General features: G+C 42.1%; 1 protein-coding gene across 8 annotated transcripts; it reads right to left on the bottom strand.

The window, feature by feature from the left end:
- Positions 1-38: 38 nt before the first annotated feature.
- Positions 39-16,409, bottom strand: alms1 (ALMS1 centrosome and basal body associated protein). Of its 8 annotated transcripts, none has more exons than XM_046062191.1 (19): positions 16,124-16,409; positions 14,219-14,399; positions 13,827-13,947; positions 11,826-13,716; positions 11,427-11,586; positions 9,494-10,663; positions 9,079-9,194; positions 7,622-8,732; positions 7,338-7,403; positions 7,050-7,172; positions 5,923-6,078; positions 4,466-5,466; positions 3,614-3,731; positions 2,405-2,620; positions 2,004-2,266; positions 1,090-1,255; positions 796-853; positions 596-695; positions 39-366 (listed from the first exon to the last, which is right to left on the bottom strand). In XM_046062191.1, the coding sequence occupies exons 1-19, from the start codon at positions 16,136-16,138 to the stop codon at positions 322-324; spliced, it is 7,077 nt and encodes a 2,358-aa protein (XP_045918147.1). In that variant the 5' UTR covers positions 16,139-16,409; the 3' UTR covers positions 39-321. The 8 variants fall into 8 exon arrangements, with proteins under 8 accessions (XP_045918147.1, XP_045918149.1, XP_045918150.1 ...); XM_046062193.1 differs by having other exon boundaries at positions 4,466-5,451; XM_046062194.1 differs by having other exon boundaries at positions 4,466-5,448.
- Positions 16,410-22,223: the final 5,814 nt, after the last annotated feature.

Genomic DNA, 22,223 nt, shown 5'->3' with positions numbered 1-22,223 from the left:
ACTGTCTTGAAGCAAAACATGGAATTTAGCAAAAAGTGTTAAAGAATCTGCAAAATGTGGTTTATTTTTTTTTACATTAAAACATCCTTTCAAATTTTAACCAATTAAAACATTCCACTGGTCTTTAAGTAGGAAAAAGTAAAAAGCAGAATTCTACTTTTCCACATAATCTTTCAAATAGCAACTAAAAAAATGGTCACATAAATTAAAGCTAGTTTTTAGTTAAGTTAGGTAGTTTTGTTCGTAATGTTATTAAAATTGTAAATATGTTGTCACATCATTGATTTCATCTACAGTAAAAAGTTTCACTGGTCTGTTTGATCACTGCCATGCTGTTAGTCTGCCCAGGACTCGGCTGGTGATTCTCTGAAAGACAGGAAACACTTAATTAAATTCATTAATACAGACTGTTACGTAAAGTGAGTCTTTGATACATGTTCAGGAAAACAGTTCATGAAATTCGCTCTAGTCAAATATTTTTACTTCTGCTAGTTAAAATATCTACTGGCTACTTTCATATAAAACCAGCTCTTAAAATAAATTTGACTTGTAACAGAGATTATAGACTTTGTGAATGAAGCTCTTTGCGTTGTACCTTGTTGTAGAGTTGAGCGTTCAGCCGGTAAGATCGATACTCTGCTTTTCTTCTTTCCTCTTCCTTCCTCCTCTGCACCTCTGGCAGATTGTCATAAATCCTGGAGAATAGACGGCGTTAAGACACACACACAAAAAAAACAGTCAAAGTTTATATTGTTATTATAATAAATAAAATTATATCCAAAACATAAAACTTACTGTTTGGACCTCTGTATCATCTCCTTCCTGGGAACAGCTCTCCTCAGCAGAGCGGTGCCTTAACAGGGAGACCAAAGGAAAAAGTACTTCCAGTTTTTAAAATAATACTACTTAAAATGGATAATTTCTAAAAGAAAAAAACATTATTCCTCTTTACAGTGGTGGCTGTGTATGTAGCTGTCAGAACATTTGCAACACCTCAATTCATACACAAAAAATAGAGACACTCTGTGATTCTGTGAGCCGCCACGAGCTAAAGAATCCAGCAGATTGGATGGGTTTGTTGTTGAGTACCTGCAGGCCTTGGCAGCCTCTCTGGTCCTCCAGGCTGGCTGAAGAGTTCGTCTCTCTCTCTGCTGAGGATTTCCTGCAGCTTCCTCTCCTCCACCTGCAGAGCCAAGCGCCTCACCCTCTGCCTGGAGTGAGAGATGAACTCTGGACGACGCATCTCCAGAGCTTCCTGCAGGGATGAAGAGGAGCATAAATGTTTTCACAGCGCAAAAAGGGACAATAGTAAGAGCTTTTTAAAAAGGGCACCATTGGAGTTCAACCCAGCCTGTGTCCCTTTGCTGCATGTTGTCCCCTCTCTCACTCCCTCATTTCCTGTCTCAACTTCCTATCTGAAATAAAACTTAAAATAATTTAAATCTAAATCAGAACAGACACCCAACTTTTTTATCTTAAAAAGTTATATCAATTTGCTTCTTACTATAAGCGATGTTATTCTACATGAGCACACCATCTTCTACAGTTTTGGTTGTTTCACAGATTTCTGTATTTTTTTTTTTTCTCTGTGCTCTTCCTACTGGTTGTAAGTAGACAGGGTTCAGTTAAGAAAAGAAAATTAACAGGATCTGATCAAATCACACCCTCAAAGTTGATTAGCTGTTAAACATTTAATAAATAACAGTTAAAGATGTTTTTTTACTTTGGCTGTTGCTCATTTAGTCATGCATATTTAATATAATAAGGACATTTTGAGGGGCTTTAATCTTCCTAACGTGAAAAAGTATAAAACTTGACCTGAAAATGTTTTAATTAGTCGTCTGTACTTTTATTAACCAGCCAGGCCTGTGGAGCAACCTGAAACACTTCTTCAAACAGCCAATTTGTAGACGAGTTTCTCACTTCTTAAATCTACTAAATGAACAATTCTCCTTATCAAGAGCCTGTTAAGTGATGTTTTGTACAAACAAATACAAACCAACCTGGAGAGAGATACGTGCCAGACCAGAGGACTTTGTTTTGCTTCTTGAATCTAAATCAGGTTCAGCATGAGGTACAAAACTGGTCTGTTTGTTTCTGTCTTCGTGGACTTGTCTCTGTATAAGCGGTTCTCTCCATGGATTGATTCTGCTGTACGGTTCAAACCAGGCAGTGTTCGGCCTCCATGACGACTCTTCTTCCTCTGGACGGTTTTCCTTCCTCGCCTCCGACCTCAGGTCGTCAGCAGATATGAACCATGAAACACCTGGAAAGGACCATGAAAATTCAAACCAGCCAAATCAACACAATGATTCAGTTTTACTCTGGCATAAAAATACTGTATACATACGTGCACAAATATAATACCTAAGAACACAGACACCTCATTTGCAGTCTGACGTACCTTCAGTTTGGGTCTTTGACGGGCTTTTCTTGCTCCTTCTTTGTTTCTGTAACCCCTGCGTCTTAGAGGGGCTCCTCTGCCCTCCTCTTCCTCTCTCTAAGCTGGATGAGGAAGATGAGATCTGCCTGGATGTTCTGGCTTCACCGGGTGAAGGGAATGTGGTCCCAACATCTCTGGTGTGGCGTCGAGTCCCATTACTAACAAGCTCCAGGTCACCTGAGAAAAAAGAAAAAAGTGTGAAGAATTTTTATAGGATTATTTTCATTGCAACTTTACTATGTATAATGTTTTTTTAATCCATTTGTCAATTTTTAATTGTGTTGGGATTTTAGACACGGACTATCTGACACATTTACATTGATGTTATTAAAATGTAATTGTTAATTAATGTACGCTGCCCCTATAAACAAACAAATAAACAAATAAGTTGCCTTACTCTTCAACTCTCTTCTTAGCTAGAAGTGACTAGTCACTCTAGATTTAAATCTATTTATTGTTTTTTGCAAATAAAAAGTCAGTTTATTCATAGCAAATGTAAAACACAAATCAACTCCATAATTCATGTTCATTAAGTAAGATTGTAAGATTTTATTTTCTGCTGGAAATTATGTTTAAAAATGTTGGGGACATCTTATTTTGGAGGACAAGCAGATATTCTTTTTAAATGGAGAGAAGCAGCTTCTACAGAGAGATGCATTATGGGTTGTTAACAGCCTTAATGTTGTTAGGCTAATGAGTTTCTTCAAGTCAGTTTATTGTGTGTCTTTTAGTGGAAATTTATTTAGCTTAGTTTAACATAAGAGAGTTTCTTATGGTGTGTCAGTGTGTATCAAAGTAAATAAATTCCCAAAGAGCAAAAACTTGTGGAAATCATGACTAGTCTGAAAGTCTTTTGTATCTTCAAATACTCTTTTTTCAAAATCAGGTGTTGGAACAGTGGGGTTGACTTATATTCGGGCCAGTACAATAATATGTGACAATTTCACACAAATTTATTTTCTGTATTGCAAATCTATTGTTGACTAAGGAAACACAACAGTAACTCAGTGATTCATCATGTATACAGGAATATTTTGCGCATTATAGATCTTTCTTGGTTTGTTTTCTAACACCAAATACATTAAACAAAACCTAAGAAATGTACCAAATAACAAGCAAATAAATCATCCTAAATCCTAAATTATCAATCTGAGTGAGCTCTTTTCTGACCTGCCTGGATGCCTTTGCTGACCAGTTTAACAGCCTTCTTGGCTGCCAGAGTCCTGGTGGGGCCATGGTGTGATGGGAGGGTGTAAGTGCTGGTTGATGATGCAGAATCAGCATCAACCTGAAGACCAATGCAATGACATCAAAAAGTTAGAATTTGTGTGTCAGTTTCATCTTTTTCCACAGAGGACAGTTTGACACAGTAGAAAAAGCACAGGTGTAAATAATAAATGAATAAAGGTCGGAATTCCATGTAGTTGCTTCAGTTTCAGGGTCCTTGTATTGTTCATGCTGGCTCACCATCAAACTGTCACTGTTTAATGAGACATCTGAATATAACAGACCCACTTCTCCTATTATATAAATTAAAATGTCTGGTGCGAAAAGGACCTTTTGGGTACACCTCTGCAACCTAGATTTCCAACATAGGTTTTTGTGGATTTATTAATTCATTCCAGTCAGACATGCAATTCATAGACTGTTGAAAGATCTTCAAGTTCCTCTTTTGTGAAATGTAATGGCTCAAAACTGGCACATTTTGGATCTAAGATATCTTACTGGTCAAAAAGGACCATATTTTTGACTGATCTTTTCAATAAAGACATTTTGGTAAATTAAAATGTTTTTTTAAATAGTGCTGATGCATGAAGAGTGTACTGAGTTCTGGTGCTGTCCAATGCTACAATTTACTATAAAGCCTACTTTTATTTTTCTCAAGTCCTCAAGCTTTGAAGGGTGGTGAACGCCAGAAAGAGCTTTGTTTATTGCACTGGTACATATATATGATGTCCTTATACATCAGTAATAGTAGCTTTAGTTCAGAATGAGAATGAGGGTATCAATCACTTTACTTACTGTGGAATCATCAGTGCCGGTGGTCTCTGACAGTGTGATGATGTGAGGCGGGGCTTTGTGTCTTCCTCTCCTCTGTTCCCTTCCTTCTTTCTGCTTATTGATGGTGCTGTACAGTTTACTGAGGCTGGAGCCCGTCTTCAGGTGCTGGACTCTGTGAGCTCCGAAGGCTCGGATCAGCCGTGCCGTGTCCACAGTGGACATAGAGCTGGACATGGCGGACAAGGTTTCTGACTCGTCTCTGTCTGCAGGACAGAGGTGTTGACTCTCGGAGTCGTGCGTGAAGCTGGAGGTGAAGGAGTCACGGCTGTCCTCGTCTTCAGGTTGAGAAGTTTCATCTACCTGAAGCCTCTGTGTCCAGGCCTGATGAGGGATAGGAGGTTTACCTTCAACTGTTCTCCTTCCTCTGACTTTCCACTCCATTTCTCTGACCTCACCACCTAAACTCCTGTTCGCCTCTCCAATTTGCCTCTTTCTTTCTTTCTCTGTAACATCTTCTCCCCTCCTTCCTGGCTTTTCTTCTGGATGAAAGTGTGCCTCCTCTTGTAGCTCGGACATGTTAGCAGCCCTTGTGCTTTGAATAAGACGGGACAGGCGCTCTAGTCGCTCCAGCAGTGATGCCTCTCTGTCAGTGGTCGGTCGGGACTCCTCTAGCCTCCACTGATCACAGAACTTCTGCCACAGCTGGTCCAGAGTGCTGCTGCTCTGCTGGGCAGCAGGGTGAGGCAAGTCAGCGTCCCCTCTTGTCTGAGGGACACAGTTTTGGTCCAGGTGATAGCTCACCTTGTTGTGGTCCATGTCCAAATTTACTAGCTGAAATGTCTCACAGCTTGACTTTGGTTGATAATTGAGGAACTGCACTGCACTGGTCCCCTGGTCTCTCTTGGAGGCGTCTTGGTTGCTCGATAAAGGCACTCTGGTAAAATCAACTGATACATGAGAAGATGGCTTTGGAGCTCGAGTCACGTTTGTTTGTGAGGTTTCATCTGCTGATAAAGAGGCACCTATTAAATTAGAGAGAGACAATAGGCGAATTTGGAAAGGACAGACTTTTTCTAAACAATATATTTATTATTCATTGCCTCGTGTACACAAACATACAGAAAAACCATGCAAACAACACAGAACATTAAGTCACTTCACAGACACATTTACATACACACACACAATCCTAATTTGAAAATGAAATTCTCAAATATTTCTTTATGTCACACAGTTACAGCCTTGAGAGCTCACACAAAACAATCTTCTCCTGCTTTATTTCTCACATCTTCCCAAAGTAATTTTTTCTGCATTAATAAGCACAAGTTCCTATTATACTGATTTAATTTAACCAGACTGACATTTTTTCAAATTTAACCAGAAAGACTTTATTTTCTCAACATTTGATGTCACAACAAAGAAAGTGAGGAAGTAACTACAGTGAGTGTGCACACAGATCATGTGCATGTTCAGCTCACCTCTGTGTCCAGGCTGGTGCATTTTAAAGGTGGATGTTTTCAACCTTTTGCTGTAGATGCCCTCTGTGTGTTTGATGGTGACTCCACGGTCCAACCCCGGGTCTCGTTGCCCGAGGACCTCATTGCTGAAGCGTGGGGGCACAGCGTCATCTGATCCTAGCCAGAATTCAAAAGTTGCTCGTTACTTTATAATGATTTGAGACAACAGATGAACCATACTGCTGGAAGTGACCAAAATCCTTCATTTTCAGCCAGTAATGAACAGTAGATATATTCGAAGACGCAGCCCCCTCTCTCTCCGTCTCTCTGCTGGGGCTCCAGCTCTCTCTTTGTCTCACTCAGCCCCCGAACATGTATAATTAATGTACTGCCTGGCTTATGTTACAATAGACCAGCTGCTCACACAGGCACAGGGGAAATGAGAGCAGAGCCTCCTCATTCATCGCAGATTCAACTGACAACGCAATTGTCTTTTTAATTTGACTAACTTTTTTATTATTTGATATTTTTGAATATGTCTTTTTCAAGATCAATTTGTCTCCATTGGTTCTTCCTTTTTCTTATGTGTAGATTTTTTTACCCACAAATTTTTACCATTTAACAATCAACAGTATTACAGATTTCTTCAATGCACCTTACCAAATATGAGAAATATGTTATTTACTGTCCTGTCCCAGCCGCCCCACACTAAACTCCTACCGGTATGAGTCTACATTAATCTCATGGGGTTTTTTTACCTGTGAGACCCACATTTTAATGTTTTACCATGATCTGAAAACAAGACAAAGCTTGAAAAAAAGCACCCCCTTTACTTGCTCATATGGGATCATGATTATGTTATTTAATCCCATAGACACTCAACAATTGAGCCATGATAGCCTAAAATTGCTGTTTGAGATAATTTCATACTACACCAAATACATGAAAAAGGTCTGTCCTAAGCATGTTTTAGTTTCTGACTCCCAAACTACTGTATGTCTAAACTCTCTTTAACTAAATCACACACATTTAGGCTATTCTATGTGCTCTTCCATTCACTGAGCATCCCCTGAAACAGTTTGGCCCGCCTCCCACTTTGAAAACCTCTGATCTAAGTTATTATAAAATTATATTTGAGACAGATGTACCTGTGTGGGAGCTCTCCATGGTGGTGTCAGAAGGGTTGGTAGAGGAGAAGTCAGCTTCTGTTTGAGGGATGTAGAAGAGCTCCTCACTGCCACGGGGTTTATAAGGCAACAGAACGGGCACTGCTGTAAGAGAAAAGGTGAGAAGGAACATACAATTATCTTTATCTACCACGGATCATGTAGAATTAATGTGGACATTAATTTCTTATGATCTAATTTTACCAAGAATGCAGCATCAAAGTATGTAGCCTGAGTCAAAAAGGTGTTTCACGGTGGAACAGCAAATACCTGTTTTTGCTGTCACACCATAAGCTTTAATTGTTTTTCTCACTGCCATACTAATCTCACCATCTCCTGGAAGCAAAAGTTATAAAACACAAATAAACTGTATGTTCTCATCCACTCTCTGGAACAGAATGCCCTCATTAATAGTTTGATAAAAAGTACAATGAAGTTAAACTGTATTATAAAACTATAAACCTCTACTTTTACAGAACTAAAAACAACACGAGTAGTCTTTATTATATACTGTTATAATTATATTCCATACGTACAATTGAGAACAGGCCTACCTGCTGTTTCAGTGGTTAAGGGTCTTGGTGAAACTACACCTCTTTCACACGGTGTATAGGATTGTGGGGATGGGGAGGTCATCCTTTGATGCACAGCGGTATGGAACAGGGTGGAGGTGTCGGCTCTTTCAGGTCTCCGCTGTCTTATTGGTTCTGTGGTGTCATACCACTCTGGTGGACTGGACAAACCGACTCCTTCGTCCGGACTGCTGGCAGCAGAAGAAGAATGCCGGAGGGGAACAAATTCTTTATGTGGCAGCCCAGTGGTGGCATCAGCATGATTGGAGTGGACAACAGTGGCCAACCTGTGATCAGTGGCTTTGTGGGACAGAGTGAGATGGACATGTGAGACGTGACCGGTCCCAGCTGGAGATTCAGAGGTGGACGAACCTGTGGCCTGTTCAGCTTCATGACCAACACCAGAAACAGAGCTGTCCTGGACAGATAACTCGTCATCTCGCCTGAAAGACTGTGTGTTTTCATCTTGAGTAGTTACACCCACCCTAACTAAACCCTGAGATGGTGGGGGAGGTTCTTTAAACTGGCCTCCTACAGCATCTTGCCTCTTCTGATTCCCTGGTGCTGACTGAGATGTGAGGTTTTGGTTTCTGGTGTAGAGACTACTGCTTGGCTCAAACACTAAGGCTGGCTCCCTGGTTGTCTTATTTTCTTCATCCATGGTAGGGGGTAGCTGCCTGTTAGTTTTAGGGCGTTGCACTGCTCCTGTGGAGAGCTCAGTCAGGTGGAGTGGCTCTGATCCTGGACTGATGGGAGGCGCAGTCGACATAGAGGGAGAGGGAGAGGGGGACGTGGAGCGCCTGCGGGTGGCGATGGTGATAGATGTGAGGGCCAGAGGGTTTGTCCTAGGGAGGGTTACCCCTTCTCTGGCAGCGATCTCACGTACTTGAGTCTCTAGATCTGGGCGAAGAGGGTTTTGAAGCTGCACGCTGGAGTTGGAGAGATCTGTACTAAGGCCCTGCAGCGGCTGGGATGGCTGGTTGTTAACATCACAGAGGGAAGAGAATGTGTCTGTTTGCTGAGGCAGATCCTGCCGCCTTGGCACTCTGACACTGGATGCTGAACTGCTCTCTGTATCTGTGCTCCCGTGACTCTGAAAGGTGACGCAAAAAAACAAAATGTGAGACCAGGCAAGAGACTTTATTTTATGTTATCCTGTGAATTATTTCATCCACAACAAAGATCCATATAAAAGCTTTTTTCACTGCAGACTGATTCACTGGAAAAAGTCAAAATTCCATATCTCCTTAAGTCTAGCATGCACCTGTTAACACACCATGCCTGCAACACACCAGTTACCTTAGGCATGACACCTGGACTATCCATAGATTGGCGGTAGACATCAAAATCACAAAAAAACAAGTTTAAAATATAAATGTGTTACTGTTCAATTTTCTACAAGCTTTTATAATTATGACTGATTGCTTTGTGAAGTTTACCTTTATGGGGTTTTTTAACAGCAGCTCTCTCTTGATCTCTTCAATACGCCTTCTGTCTTCTTTGTCCAACTCCAGGGACTCACACTGCTGTCCTGATAGCTTCAGCTTAATCCACTCTGCAACATAGAAACCTTTATGGTCATACAGATGATAGTTTATTCGTGAAAGATAGTGTATTTCACAGTATGTCAATATACTTCACCAATGAGTAAGCTGGTATAGAGTTTTTCTCACTGGGTGGTGTGCGAGCAACAAGAGTGTGTAGGCTGTCTTAGCACAAGGGTGGACCACAAGGAAGATAGTTATGTTGCAGGAGTTGTTTGAAAGGTTTATTTGGAAGTTTTAATCGCATTTCACCATGTAAACTTATCACTCAAGATTAGGGTGTACTGTTTTAACATGTGAATCCTCTTACCTCTGGCTTTGCTCTCCTCTTGGTCGGTGATGCTGGGAGTACTGGACACCATGGTGGCCGGAGATTCACTCTGCAGTAACTTGGCCACTCTGACTGCCAGCGAGCTGTCACTGCTCCCGTCACTCAACACTCCCTGATCGGTGTCCTCGAGGATGGGTGAGGAGGAGCTACTCTGTATAGGACCTTCCTGAGTAGTCTGTTTCTCCTCCTCTGTGACACCCGCTATGTCTGTAGGAGTAGAGGTGAGCTGTTGTGTGCTCAAAGCTGGTGAAGGCTTGATGACTGGTGGCTGTGGAGGGACAGCGTTGTCAGGGGGAGCAGCACTGCAGCCCTCAGGCTCTGTCCGCCGGGCTGACTGGGAGAGGACAAGTGACGACCCTGCACCTTTACTAACAGTGCTATCTTGTGGCCTACTGTGTGCACCTGTAGCCGGTGCAGTAACAAGAGCTTGCATGGATGGATAATTCGGTTGCCCTGATGAAGTCAGACTCTCTCGATCAATAGAGCGTTCTCTCCGTTTCTCTGAGGTCAACATGGAGTCGGACGAGGACCTGGCCCACAGCAGAGAGGATTGAGTTCTGGGATCTCCAGTAGCAGAGGAGGAGGAGTCCTGGATTCCACTGGTTTTCCTCCTCAGTGAGAGGAATATGTCATCATCAGAGAGAATACGGGGTACTGCAGTGTCAGCTGAGAAAGTCAATGAAGACCCAGCAGATGCCACGTTCTCTGCCTGAGAGAGTAGTTTACGTATCTCCAACAAGACCTTGGAGCTTACAAAAGAAGCTTCTGCGCTGTCCTCCATATTACGGATTGTTTGCAAGGGTGACTCCATGTCTCTATCACCAGATCTAGCCTTGGTAGCTAACAAGAGGCCAGAGTCAAACCTGTCTCCTAGCTGCTTGGTATTCTTGCTGCTGGTTAAGCTGCTGAGCCTCTGCTGCTGGTTGATCTGCAGTGTGGAGGGGTAAGCGTCTTCATCAGGCTGGGAGGAGGGTGCCAGTTTGCGTTCACTCTGTATAGCTTCTGTATCTGATAAAGGAGAAGCCCACCTGGTCCTCTCTGGGATACATGCAGCTGGACCAAGACTGTCTAGGCTGAATGGTATGGATATACTGGAGTCCACTGACAGAATGCTGGACCTGGAAAACTCTCCTTTATGGGGACTGCCACCTGAAAATACAGTCATTACCAATTAGCAGTTGATAAAAACTATCCATTCATCTTTTAAGTGGAGAATTAAGTAAGTAAACTTTATTTATAAAGCAGCCTTCACAGTGAAGAGGGGTCACAAAGTGCTTTAAAGTTTAAAAAACAAATAAAACACACACACAGTACATAGACCATAAAATACCACAGAAATCTGAAGAATGCAAATTTCTTCTAATTACACAAAACCTGTTCAAACTGCAAAACCTTATTGCTAATTAATGTTTGTCTACAAAGATGTGTCTTTAAGTGTTTTCTAAAAGTCACCTCTTGTCTTGTCTGGTGAGGAAATTAAAAAATTTTAATAATTGTTTGGGAAAAAATGCCTACATAGTGGTCAAAATTAAAACATACAAACACTCATATTCTTCTTCAAAGAACAGTAGATAAAACATGGCTTTACATTTGGCGTACAATATGTTATAACCTTTTGTACCTTCTGTATGTACTGTATATGTATACTGTCTGTTATGTAGCAGAAGGGAGTTAACAAAGCTTAATTTCATTATATAACCTGTTATATTGTGACAATAAATGTACCTACCTACCTACCTATCTATATCTGTATGATCAACAACACAGGAAGACATTTAGCCTTTAAACTTTTACATACCTTGTTTTATGATATGTTGGTGTAAATTGGTTCAGGACAGATTTTTATAGCCTATTGAAAATACTCTTCAGGTATCAGCTATATTTTCTGTTTAGAACATCAGTTTTAAGGTACCTTCAGAGGGCTGGGTGCTCTTGGTTGGGGTTCCAATAGATCCTTTAATTGTACAGAGGTCAGTGGGAGAGAATTCAGGCTCTCTGATTGGCCCTCTCGGTGCAAATGGAGTTAAGATTGTTGAGGGGGACTGGTCAATTCCCAAGTTATGGAGATACAACTGCAAAAAAACAAATACAGAACCGATCACAATCAGGAATACAAGTCTAAACGTACATTTTAGTGTTCTTTTCTAATACATTGTGCATGCTGAATAAAATTAACTGCTAAATCTTTATTATCTGCTGAAAATGAATCTGCAATAACAATTATACATACTCTTCTAGTCCTAAACATAGTTCCAATAATATTCTAAAGAAATGCTTTGCTTGTTTACATGATTCTCAGTTTTTCAATTACCGGAATTCGTTCTTCAATGTTGAGCTCTCTAGGCCTGGGCAGTGGTGGCGGTGTTGATTGTTTTGAAGTCCAGTATGGGACATAGTTATCGACCTCTAGGCTGACAACAGAAGAAGCTCCAATTGAAGTTCCTAATTTAATTCCACTGTTATAACTATCTTGGGAACTTGAGAGTGTAAAATCTCGATCAAGTGACACATCGCTGAACTGACCAAGGCTCACGAGAGGCGAGGACTGAACTGTGGCGCTTGGCTGATGGTGGCCATTGTTCTGAGTCTGACTCTTCTCCTTTTCTGCATGTCTCTCTGTGTGCTGATCTTTCTGGGCCGACATGACAACCGTGATAAGAGACGAGTGAGACTGTGACCTGCCAAATGGTGAGGCAGATGGTCTTGATGCAGACCCAGTGTTATCTTTGTCACAGGGTGCACTGCCCACCGCCTCCCCTCTTCTTGAAGAAGAGGGAACCGTGGAGGAGCTCTGTGAGACATTCTGAACGGCAGCACTTGAAACAGGAGGCTGTTGTAAACTCCTCGCCTGCTGACTCAGTATGCGATTCAGGGAGTCAGATACGGCATCATAAGCTTTCTTTTTAGGAGAGATGCCAGTAAATCCTTGCAGTGCCAAGCTATCAAATAGTGACGTCTTGCTTGAACTCTGGTTTGCCCTCCAAGCGTCTACTTTCTGCATATAGTTGAGACTTGGGAGAGACTGGACTTTTGCAGAGGCAGCTTCCTCTTGGCACTGATTTGCTGTGTCCGAGCTATGGACATCAGCCGCAGGAACAGTTGGCTGTGGAGAGACCCCTATATTTGACTGATACGAATTCTCTTTATTGGATTCTATGGCAGAAAGTTGCCCTAATTTAGCCTTGACACTGGATTTGGGTGGGGCCTTAAAAACTCCTGGAGTGGACTGAGACTGTGGAAGGAAACCTAGGTAGGACCCATCAATCCCTGTTTGGTTCCCTGAGGACCAGAGGTCTTGCTCTCTGTGACCCCGTATAACACCTGCAGAAAACGGCCCTGTCCATGGCACAAGATTTGCTCTATTCACACTTGGCTTGCCTTCAGACGTCTCTGTGGGATACGGTGTTAAAGACTGAACAGGCAGTGTAGGACTTTTCCGCTGTTGGTTTTTAGATTCAGCTTCACAGCTGGTGCTCCTCTCTACCTCAGACAGCAGCTCTCTATGCAACACTTCACTACGGTCATCTGGTTTAGTGCTGCGGGATCCCATGGTGATGTTACAGACCTCAGATGACAATGTTCGTGATTTGTCAGGGTATAAATCTCTGTCAGGTTGTTGTGTCTGCTGTTGGGGAAGAGAGTCTTCACCTGGAGGACCTTCTCTTCTAACCATTCTTTGGTCAATGCCTGGTTTGCAAACTTCAGTGCGTTTAGACTCTTCTGCAAAAGATGCAGCATTCTTCACAGAGATTTCAGAGGCAGAGGAAACAGCACTGCTGCTGCTGCTGCTGCTTGGCATGCCAATATCTTTCTGAAGGCGCTCCAGAAGATGCTGGGCAGGAATGTCCTTACTCAGAAAGAATGTCTCATCTTCAGCAGCCTCTCCTACTGGCTTGTCTGGAGGGTCACTTAGTGTCCCTAAGTCCTTCTCTCTGCTATTTATACCATCTCTGGATGGTACTCCCTGTCTGTCTGTGTTGGCATTTAGTGGGGAGGGAACAGTTTCCTTTCGTTTGCCTTCCTCCCCTGGTGACAAACTGTGCTGGGACAGAGAACAGCAGCTGTTCACTCCTTCTTCCAAGAAGATGGTTGCCTGAGCCAAAGGGTGCTGGGACAGTGAACCACCCTCTGAGACCGGAGTAGTGCGATCCTGGGGTGGAAAGTAAAACCTCTCTGATGCCATGGAAATGTCAGGGTACGCCCTTTAAAAAAGTAAATAAACAAAATAAGCCAAAGACAAACATTGAAATGAGAAGTTGTAGAAAACTAATCCCACAGAACCAATAACTGACTTTGATTGATTTGTTTTTACCTTAAAGGGGCAAATTCACTGTCACTTTGATGAAATAAAGAATATTCAGGGAAGATGTGTTCCACTCCAGAGTGGAGAGGCAACAGGGGAAGGGAAGGAGACAAGTTACTGTCCTGAAATTCTGATGATACAGAAAATGTTAAATGTTAGACAGGCACCGTAAATAGGTTTACAACTGATGCATAAATCCTACAAATTTAATCTATGCAAACTATCACTGCCTTCAACTTCCCATTATCATAAGATCCAGTGTGATATTTTTCAATTTTATATCATTCAATAAACACCGTTACAGTTTATTTTTTGACACAAAGACACTTTGTTCTAAATCACATAATCTTGTTCAACATAAAAAGTAGCAGTTAGAGTGAAATTTTATTCAATATACATGCCTGGCTGCAAAGAGTGTCCCCACGGCTGCTGAATCTCCCAGCTATCCGTTTCCAGTCTGGGCCGCCTCTGGTCCAGACTTGCTCGGCTATGACCTTGAGCTCCCAGTTGGTTTACTGAAGTTTGTCCGACAGACTGAGTCATATCTTCATCTGCTGGCACCTGAGGAGATGCCACCACCCTCTGTGAACCGAATCACAAAACAAAGAGACTCACTGTTACTGTCCTCTTGTGCCATTTTAACAGAGCTGTGTGTGGGGAAATCAAACAGCCTCTGGAGCGATTAGTGGAGAGGAACATGCTGCAAAAACTGTTATCCTTCTTAGAAAATGTCTCAAACACTCTCCACAACCCGTTGGTCAAACAGCAGAGCACTTACAGCAGGAAACTTATTCAGCTCTTTTGTGACAAGGAACGCCGCAGGAAGTCATTCCTGCCAGCTGCCATCACTTTATATAATGACTCTTCTCTGTGTTGGGACAGGGAGTCATTTAAGCCTCAGGTTCATAACAAAGACGAGTGTTCATTTGGATTTGTAAATGTTTTATTTTATTTATTCACAATCATATCACAATGACCTTTCTACATTTTATGCAGCCTCTTAACTCTAGATGACTGCATAGCAGACTTGTTCCTGTGTTTACATTTAGAGTATTCAGTGTACATATAATTCTATTTTAATATCCAAGGACAATCTTGCACCTTGCCGCATATAGCATTATGTAATTGCCTTGCACAACTAAAATACTGTATATTACCTGGCATGGTCTTGTCATAATTCTATCCTACTTCATTAGTTTTGGTGATTTTTGTGACATGGCTGCTGTTATTTGGGAGTAAAAACTCCTTTTTTTCTTCATATATGTTTGCTATTTATCTATATCAGCTATGTTGGTCAGCGTTGTACCAACGACATCTATTGCATGTCTGTCCATCAAGGAAGAGGGATCTCTCCTCTGTTGCTCTTGCTGCAAATTATAAGTACGTGTCACACACCTATAATGTTAGCCTAATATGTATATGTTTGTCATATCCCTAGTTGTTTGTGAATAATTATGTAGTTGTTCTGGCTGTTGCAAATGTTTGGCCTCTTTGGAGTTGTCACTGACCTATTATTGTAGCATCTGTTACAGAAGGGGATTAGTCACTTCTTATCAGCAGTTTAACTACATTATCTTATTCATCAGATGCCAATCAGTTGATAAGCATAGCTAAATGGTAGCTAAGGACAATGACGCTTAAGTTTGCTTCCAATTCGGCAGTTAATGGGAAAGTGAAGGGAAAGTCTAGTTCAGATCAAAAACCACTATGAGCTAGATAGACACCTAGAGCTGTCAAATCTGGACTACAATGTCCTAGAGAGTCTAACGTTGAAGTATCAGATATGTGAAACCTTTTTTCTATTTGTGAACATAAAAAAGGGCGATTTATATGATCTAACGTAATTTGACAGCTCTAGGCATAGTGTTTTTTTTATCTGGACCAGAGTTCCCCTTCACTTTACCCTTAACTGCCGAATCGGAAGCTAACTTCAGTGCCTAAGGACAACAGGTTCCTGTTAGCCATGCTGTTAGCTAGCTTGGTGAGACCCATGACTTCGCTCTGTACAATCTGCAAACAAACTGCTAACGTTAACTTGCAACTGAATAGCCGCCAGTCATCCATGCTACCATCGGTACTACCGGAAATGCAGTATTTTGTCTGACAATGACGTTTCCTTCAAAAATGAATAACGGTCATCCGTCGATTAGTAAGCTAACAACATAGCAAAGCGGTTAGCAATAAGCTAACGTTAATTACTGACAACGGCCAACGTTGGTTAAACTTTAGCCATATTTCCCCGGGTGAGAATTACGTGATACTATATTTTTTCACAGCAGGAGTCAAGTTAAAGTTATAGAAATTACCTCTTGTGGCTCCATGTTGTTGTTGACAGAGAGCGCGCTTCCTCCAGCTCGTATCCAAGGACCGTTGCTAGGAAATGTAGGACAAACTCACGCAGGCGCGAAAGAGATTTGATTTGAACTGAAGAAGCAACAGATCGTCCCAAACTTCAAACTCACCGGGTGCGTTCAGATCATAGACTGTATATAAAAAGGTTCAGATCGACTAGTAGTTTCCTGTGAAGTAGGATGCCCAGTGTACTCAGCCATATTAATTAGTCCAAACTTTAGAGAGCAACTGAACTGAACCTGAAACTGACCAGCAAGATTACCCATCAGTCATTGCGCCACGCTGGAGCGTAAAAAACAAACAGCAGCGCTCACAAAGGAGTAAACACGTGTCTGTCAAATACATAGGCCCTCCATAAAGTATAGTTTATTTTTTCATTTCTATTGTTTTTGTTCTCATTCTTGTTCTTTCTTATTTTTCTCCGCTAAAAGTGTTTGCAATTATCTTGAAAACGACTTTGTTTAGAGTCAAACTTCTTTCATCATTTTAATCTCTGGATCCATCTGCGTCTTTGCTTCAATGGTCGATCTGCTCTAAAAATGTCAAATTATGTGACTTTTTATATCACTTTTCTCTAAAACCTATTTCTGCGAACTCGTCCCAGATGGTTTTGCCAATCCACCTGAAACTTTGGCAAGATCATCCACAGACATCGCTTATCAAAAGTTATCAAAAGAATTTTGATACATCAATCTGGGTTTTTTTTTCATAAATTTTTACTTTTGTGTCATGTACACTTTTACCCATAAATCAAAACTGGCTTAAACTATTGTAACCAAACTTGACTGGTCTGTTCAGATTATCGGACTGATATTCGCTGAGCAGTCCTGGGATATTCTTCCACTAGGGGGCACTACACTTGCTTGGTAATTCGCTGGTCACTACTCTGCATAACTACATAAAATTTGGTAATTATTGCTCAAAGTGGGTGTGGTTTATTACTTATTTCAAACTTTAAAAAATCAAAGAAAATCACCCGTATGTCCTAGAGAGAAGAAATTTTAGCTGACGCTTTTATCCAAAGCGACTTACAATGGCTATATATGTCACAGGCTGCACACCTCTGGAGCAACTAGGGTTGTCTTGCTCGGGGACACATTGGTGTCTTACAGTGGATTCAAACCCAGGTCTCTTGCACCAAAGGCATGTGTCCTAGCCATTGCACCATCACCACCCTATCTGTCCACTGATATGTGACAAATGTTTTTCAGAATCTGTTAATTCAATTAACATCTATATCTATATCTCCACAAGTATTTCTTCAAGTGCTACCAAAATCAACACAGACATTCTCTAGATGGTCAATATCAAGTGTTTCAAAGGGTTTTTAGATCGGTGAAACGGTGAGTCTGCAGTGATATTCAGTATCTTGCTATAACTTGTACAGTATGTACAACATTTCCTTTTTGGCTCAGTGTTGGATGAAATGCTACCAAAATTATTGATAACACACCCAAAACCAGCAGAATGGTGTGTGATTTTTTCCAGAATTTTCTCACCAACATCTTGACTGTTGTAAGCGTTTTAAGTTCAAACTGATAAACATATCTGGGTCTGGGTCACTGTCTCAACTTGCGAGAAGGTGTGTGGAAACCCTCACACCAGTAGCTCAGTCAGTAAGTCACCTACTCTCGAGATCTTAAGATCCAGGATTTAAATCTCCAACTGAACAAGTCAGAGATCATAGTGAGTCTAAGTTTTTATTTTATTTGGATCCTATGACACTTTTTAAAAATTTTTCTCTGCTAAAATGTGTTTGTGCAGCTTAAACTTTAAAACTTGGAAACACAAAAGGTGGGTTGAACATTTCACCCAGTAGTCAGGTATATATAATGATGTCAAGGTGATGCTGTAAAAATCAAGTTTGCATTTCCCCAATTATCTCAAAGTCCAAATTCTTTCATCACTTTATCTCTTAAGTCATCTGCATCTGTTTTTTTCCTCTGAAAATGTCAAATGTTGCTTTTTTCACTACTTGCTTGGATCCTGATCATTGCCGCTTGCCTTACAGGGACAGTGCTCATTACTTAACAGCAAAGTAACTTTAAACGAGCCAGAGTAGCTCAACTAGGCCTGTTATTAAAAAGGCAAACTAAAATAAAAGATGGAGGCAGGCATACTGCAGACTTTTTTTTTTTTTTTTTTACCTTATTCAGTTATGTACCAGCACAAAGAGGAAGATCTTGGGGAGATAAGAAATATGAAACTAAATTTAAATCATTCTCCAAAACTCTCTAAATTAAAAAAAGATATCAGGTTTGAATTTGAACACTATTACTAAGCTTGTTTACTAAATATGATACACTACTAGCCAATGCTGATCCATAGAATAAACCATAAAGTGCATCTTTGGAGAGAAAAACGAAAAAAACAAAGATTTATTACACTAAACTAATTTACCTTCATGTGTGATACTAAATTCTAATAAAGTGTTTTAAAACTTATGACTAATGTGATTCTCCGCAACTCCACCAAGATACAATAAAGCATTGCATCACAAGCTTTTAGTCTTGATCTATCCCCATTGATCCTGATGAGACAGTATGTAGTGATGTGCGATACCACTTAATTCCTATATGATCCAATACCAAGTAATACCCAGGCTGGTATTCCCGACGTGACACCTACAAATGTGTTGTCACAGTTGTTAAGATATTTTGTGTAATAGCCTGTAAAAAAGGGGCATAATGTGAATGTATTTTGCACGGGGTTTGAGTAGTATTTTTGAGGGTGTAATTGCTTAACGACGCCACAAGAGGAAGTTTCCACTTATGTGAGCGCTAGTAGGGCTGCGCGGTGCTTCCGCTCCTCAGACAGAGAACAGCCTGCTGAACGATCATAAGTGACATCCCCCGTCTCTGCTTTTCCTGTACCAAACAGGACACAATATCTGTTCACAGGTAACTCTTGCTTGAGGCCTGTAACAGAAATTTGGAGGCACCGCTGGGATCAGCATCTGACGAGAGTCGGTGCTGATCCTTTAACCAAGAACCAGGCAGACAACGCAGGACCAGTACAGTGGAGTGGCAGACGTGCAACTGAGGCGGCTACGGGACCAGAGACTGTGAGGGGACCCCAGCTGGAGGAGTGCCGTTTTGCTCGCTCGAGGTGACTGGACTGTGAGACATTGCTGGCCAAGGGACACAGTATGGAGGATGTTGAAAGAAAAGAACTCACCTGGAAGATAAAGAAAAGTCTTCACACGCTGACAGTGCAGGAACTCTTTCAGGTTGCTGAGAACATCACACTGGTACCAGATCTTGATTTTTCAAGAGTAGTTTATGTTGATGAGGAAAGAATTGTAAAACGCTACTTGAGCTAGAGGACCAGGGATTTTCTTACTTGCTGTCTTTGAGAGATGCTATTACTAAACTCATTGCTAGTCGTGCCACTGAAGTCAGTCAGCCTACAGTGCCAGAAGGTGATGTTACACAGGCACCAACGCTCACACAGGCTGTAGCAGCTCCGCAGGGTACTGTAGAGATTAATAGTACAGACACATTTCCTGTAGACCCTAATGACCCACAAGCAATTGAGTACAACAAGCTAATTGCTAACTATGAGTAGCTCTGGGTAGGAAGTTAGCTGAGTTTAAGATAACACCACCAGCACAACACACACCTACCTCCACTACCATGCAGTCACCTCACTCGAGAGCCATGACTAGACCTCATAGCCACTTCAGCACCTCAATGTCAACAGACCCAAAACACTGTACACCTGACAGTCTTGTCTCCCTAAGAGACCTATCATTCCTCCAACGCAGAGAATTTAAAGTACATGGAGGTCAGGTTGGAGACAACACATCAGACATCAGCTACCATGGATTATGCAAGCAGATTGAGGAGGGACTCAAAGCAGGCCATCCAGAGGGGGAGATCATCCAAGGTGTGCTCCGCATCATCAAGCCAGGACAGTTTAAGGACATGTTGATTAACAAGGATGATTTGACTCTCTGAGCTTAAAAGCTTCATACGCTCTCACCTTAGTGAAAAGAGCGGTAGTGAGTTATTTCAGGAGTTAATGAGCACCAAGCAACACGAGTTTGAGAGTCCCCAACAGTTCCTCTACCAAATGATAGGACTGAAACAGAAAGTCATGAGACGACAATGACATGTGTATACCTGGCCTGGAAATGTCCATTACTCTCAAGGACAGTACTCCACATCATATACCTCTATCCCAAAACCCCTTTACAAAGAGGAGTACAGAAAAGGAGTACATTGAGGATCTTCTAGTTAGAGGGTGGATTGTGAAGTCCAAATCCCCATACTCAGCACCAGTAGTCTGCGTGCAGAAGAAAGATGGGACGCTCAGACTCTGTATCGATTATCATCTTTTGAATCAACGCACTGTTCCGGACCGACACCCCTTGCCGAGAATCCAAGACCTCACAGATACAGTGGGTACAGCTGGTTCTCCATCCTAGACCAGGGGAAGGCGTACCACCAGGGGTTCATTGCAGAAGGGTCGCTCCACTTGACTGCATTCATCACCCCCTGGGGTCTTTACGAGTGGGTGCGAATCCCTTTCGGACTGACAAACGCACCTGCTGCGTTTCAACGCAGTATGGAAGAGATGCTTGCTCCCCTTCATGATGAGTGTTGTATTGCATATCTGGATGATATACTGTGGTATGCTACAACATTTGAGGACCATGTTGAAGGGCTGAGAAAGGTCCTGAGGGCCCTGCAGATTCATGGAGTCACACTCAGGCCCACTAAATGTGACCTGTTTAGACGAGAAGTGAGATATGTTGGTCGTTTGGTTTCAGCCGAGGGTGTGCGCATTGATCCTAAGGAACTGGAGGTGGTGTATGCTCTGAAGAATGAAACACCTGCCACTGTAGGAGATGTGCGGAGAGTCATGGGCTTCTTGAGCTACTACCGCTCATATGTTCAAGGCTTCTCCAAGCTGGCAACACCCATCTATGAACTCCTACAACCAAAGAGAAACAGAGAAGAGCAGCCTCTGGGGAGACATGGTGGACTGAGAGGAAAGGGTGCACAGTTACCATCTAAAACCCTAGTCAAATGGACGGAGAAACATCAGGAGACACTGTGTAAGTTGATTGACATGCTGGCGAACCCCCCTGTTCTCACTTATCCAGACTTCGAGCTTCCATTCGTACTCCACACAGATACATCCGACAAAGGACTTGGAGCTGTCCTTTACCAGAACCAGGGTGGGAGGCTGAGAGTAATAGGATACGGCTCAACAACCCTTACACCCGCAGAAAAGAATTACAGACTCCACTCAGGCAAACTAGAGTTACTCGCCCTAAAGTGGGCAGTCTGCGAGAAACTCAGGGATTACTTGTTTTACGCCCCACATTTTACTATCTACACGGACAATAATCCCTTGACATATGTCATGAGTACTGCTAAGTTGAATGCAGTTGGCTACAGGTGGGTGGGAGAACTATCAGATTTTAGATTTGACATACGTTACCGACCCGGCAAAGTGAATGTAGATGCAGATACTCTGTCAAGATGCCCCCTTGACATCAACAGATATGTCACTGAGTGCACGAAGGAACTCCCCAGAGAAGCTGTCACTGCCACCTGGGAAGGCTGTGGAGCAGGCAAGCGTGGAGATGTTGCCTGGGTTTCTGCCTTGGCTCTAGCACAGGGTGACCAACATGAACCAAATAGCAGAGAAGTCGTGCCACCCATTGATCTGGCTGAATTCCAAAAAGCTCAGAGAACAGACCCAGTGATAGGGGAGGTTTTGAAAATGAAGGAGTCGAACAAAACACTTAGAGATGACTTAAAACGCAATATGAGGGGCAGTGTCAGGAAAATGATGCATGAATGGACCAAGTTTCACATTGAAGATGGGGTTCTTTACCGTAAGACAGCAGAGAGACGTCAGCTAGTCTTACCTGCCACCTTTAAGTCACTTGTTCTTAAGCACCTACATGATGACATGGGCCATGTCGGAACAGAAAGGGTCCTCAGTTTGGCAAGGCAAAGGTTTTATTGGCCCTACATGAGGCGAGAGATCGAAGCTTATGTCACCAGACAGTGTCCATGCATAAAACAAAAGAAGCCA

This window comes from Micropterus dolomieu, linkage group LG11, assembly GCF_021292245.1.
Source record: "Micropterus dolomieu isolate WLL.071019.BEF.003 ecotype Adirondacks linkage group LG11, ASM2129224v1, whole genome shotgun sequence".
NCBI classification, from domain to species: domain Eukaryota; kingdom Metazoa; phylum Chordata; class Actinopteri; order Centrarchiformes; family Centrarchidae; genus Micropterus; species Micropterus dolomieu.
This window is presented reverse-complemented; position numbering and strand designations above follow the sequence as displayed.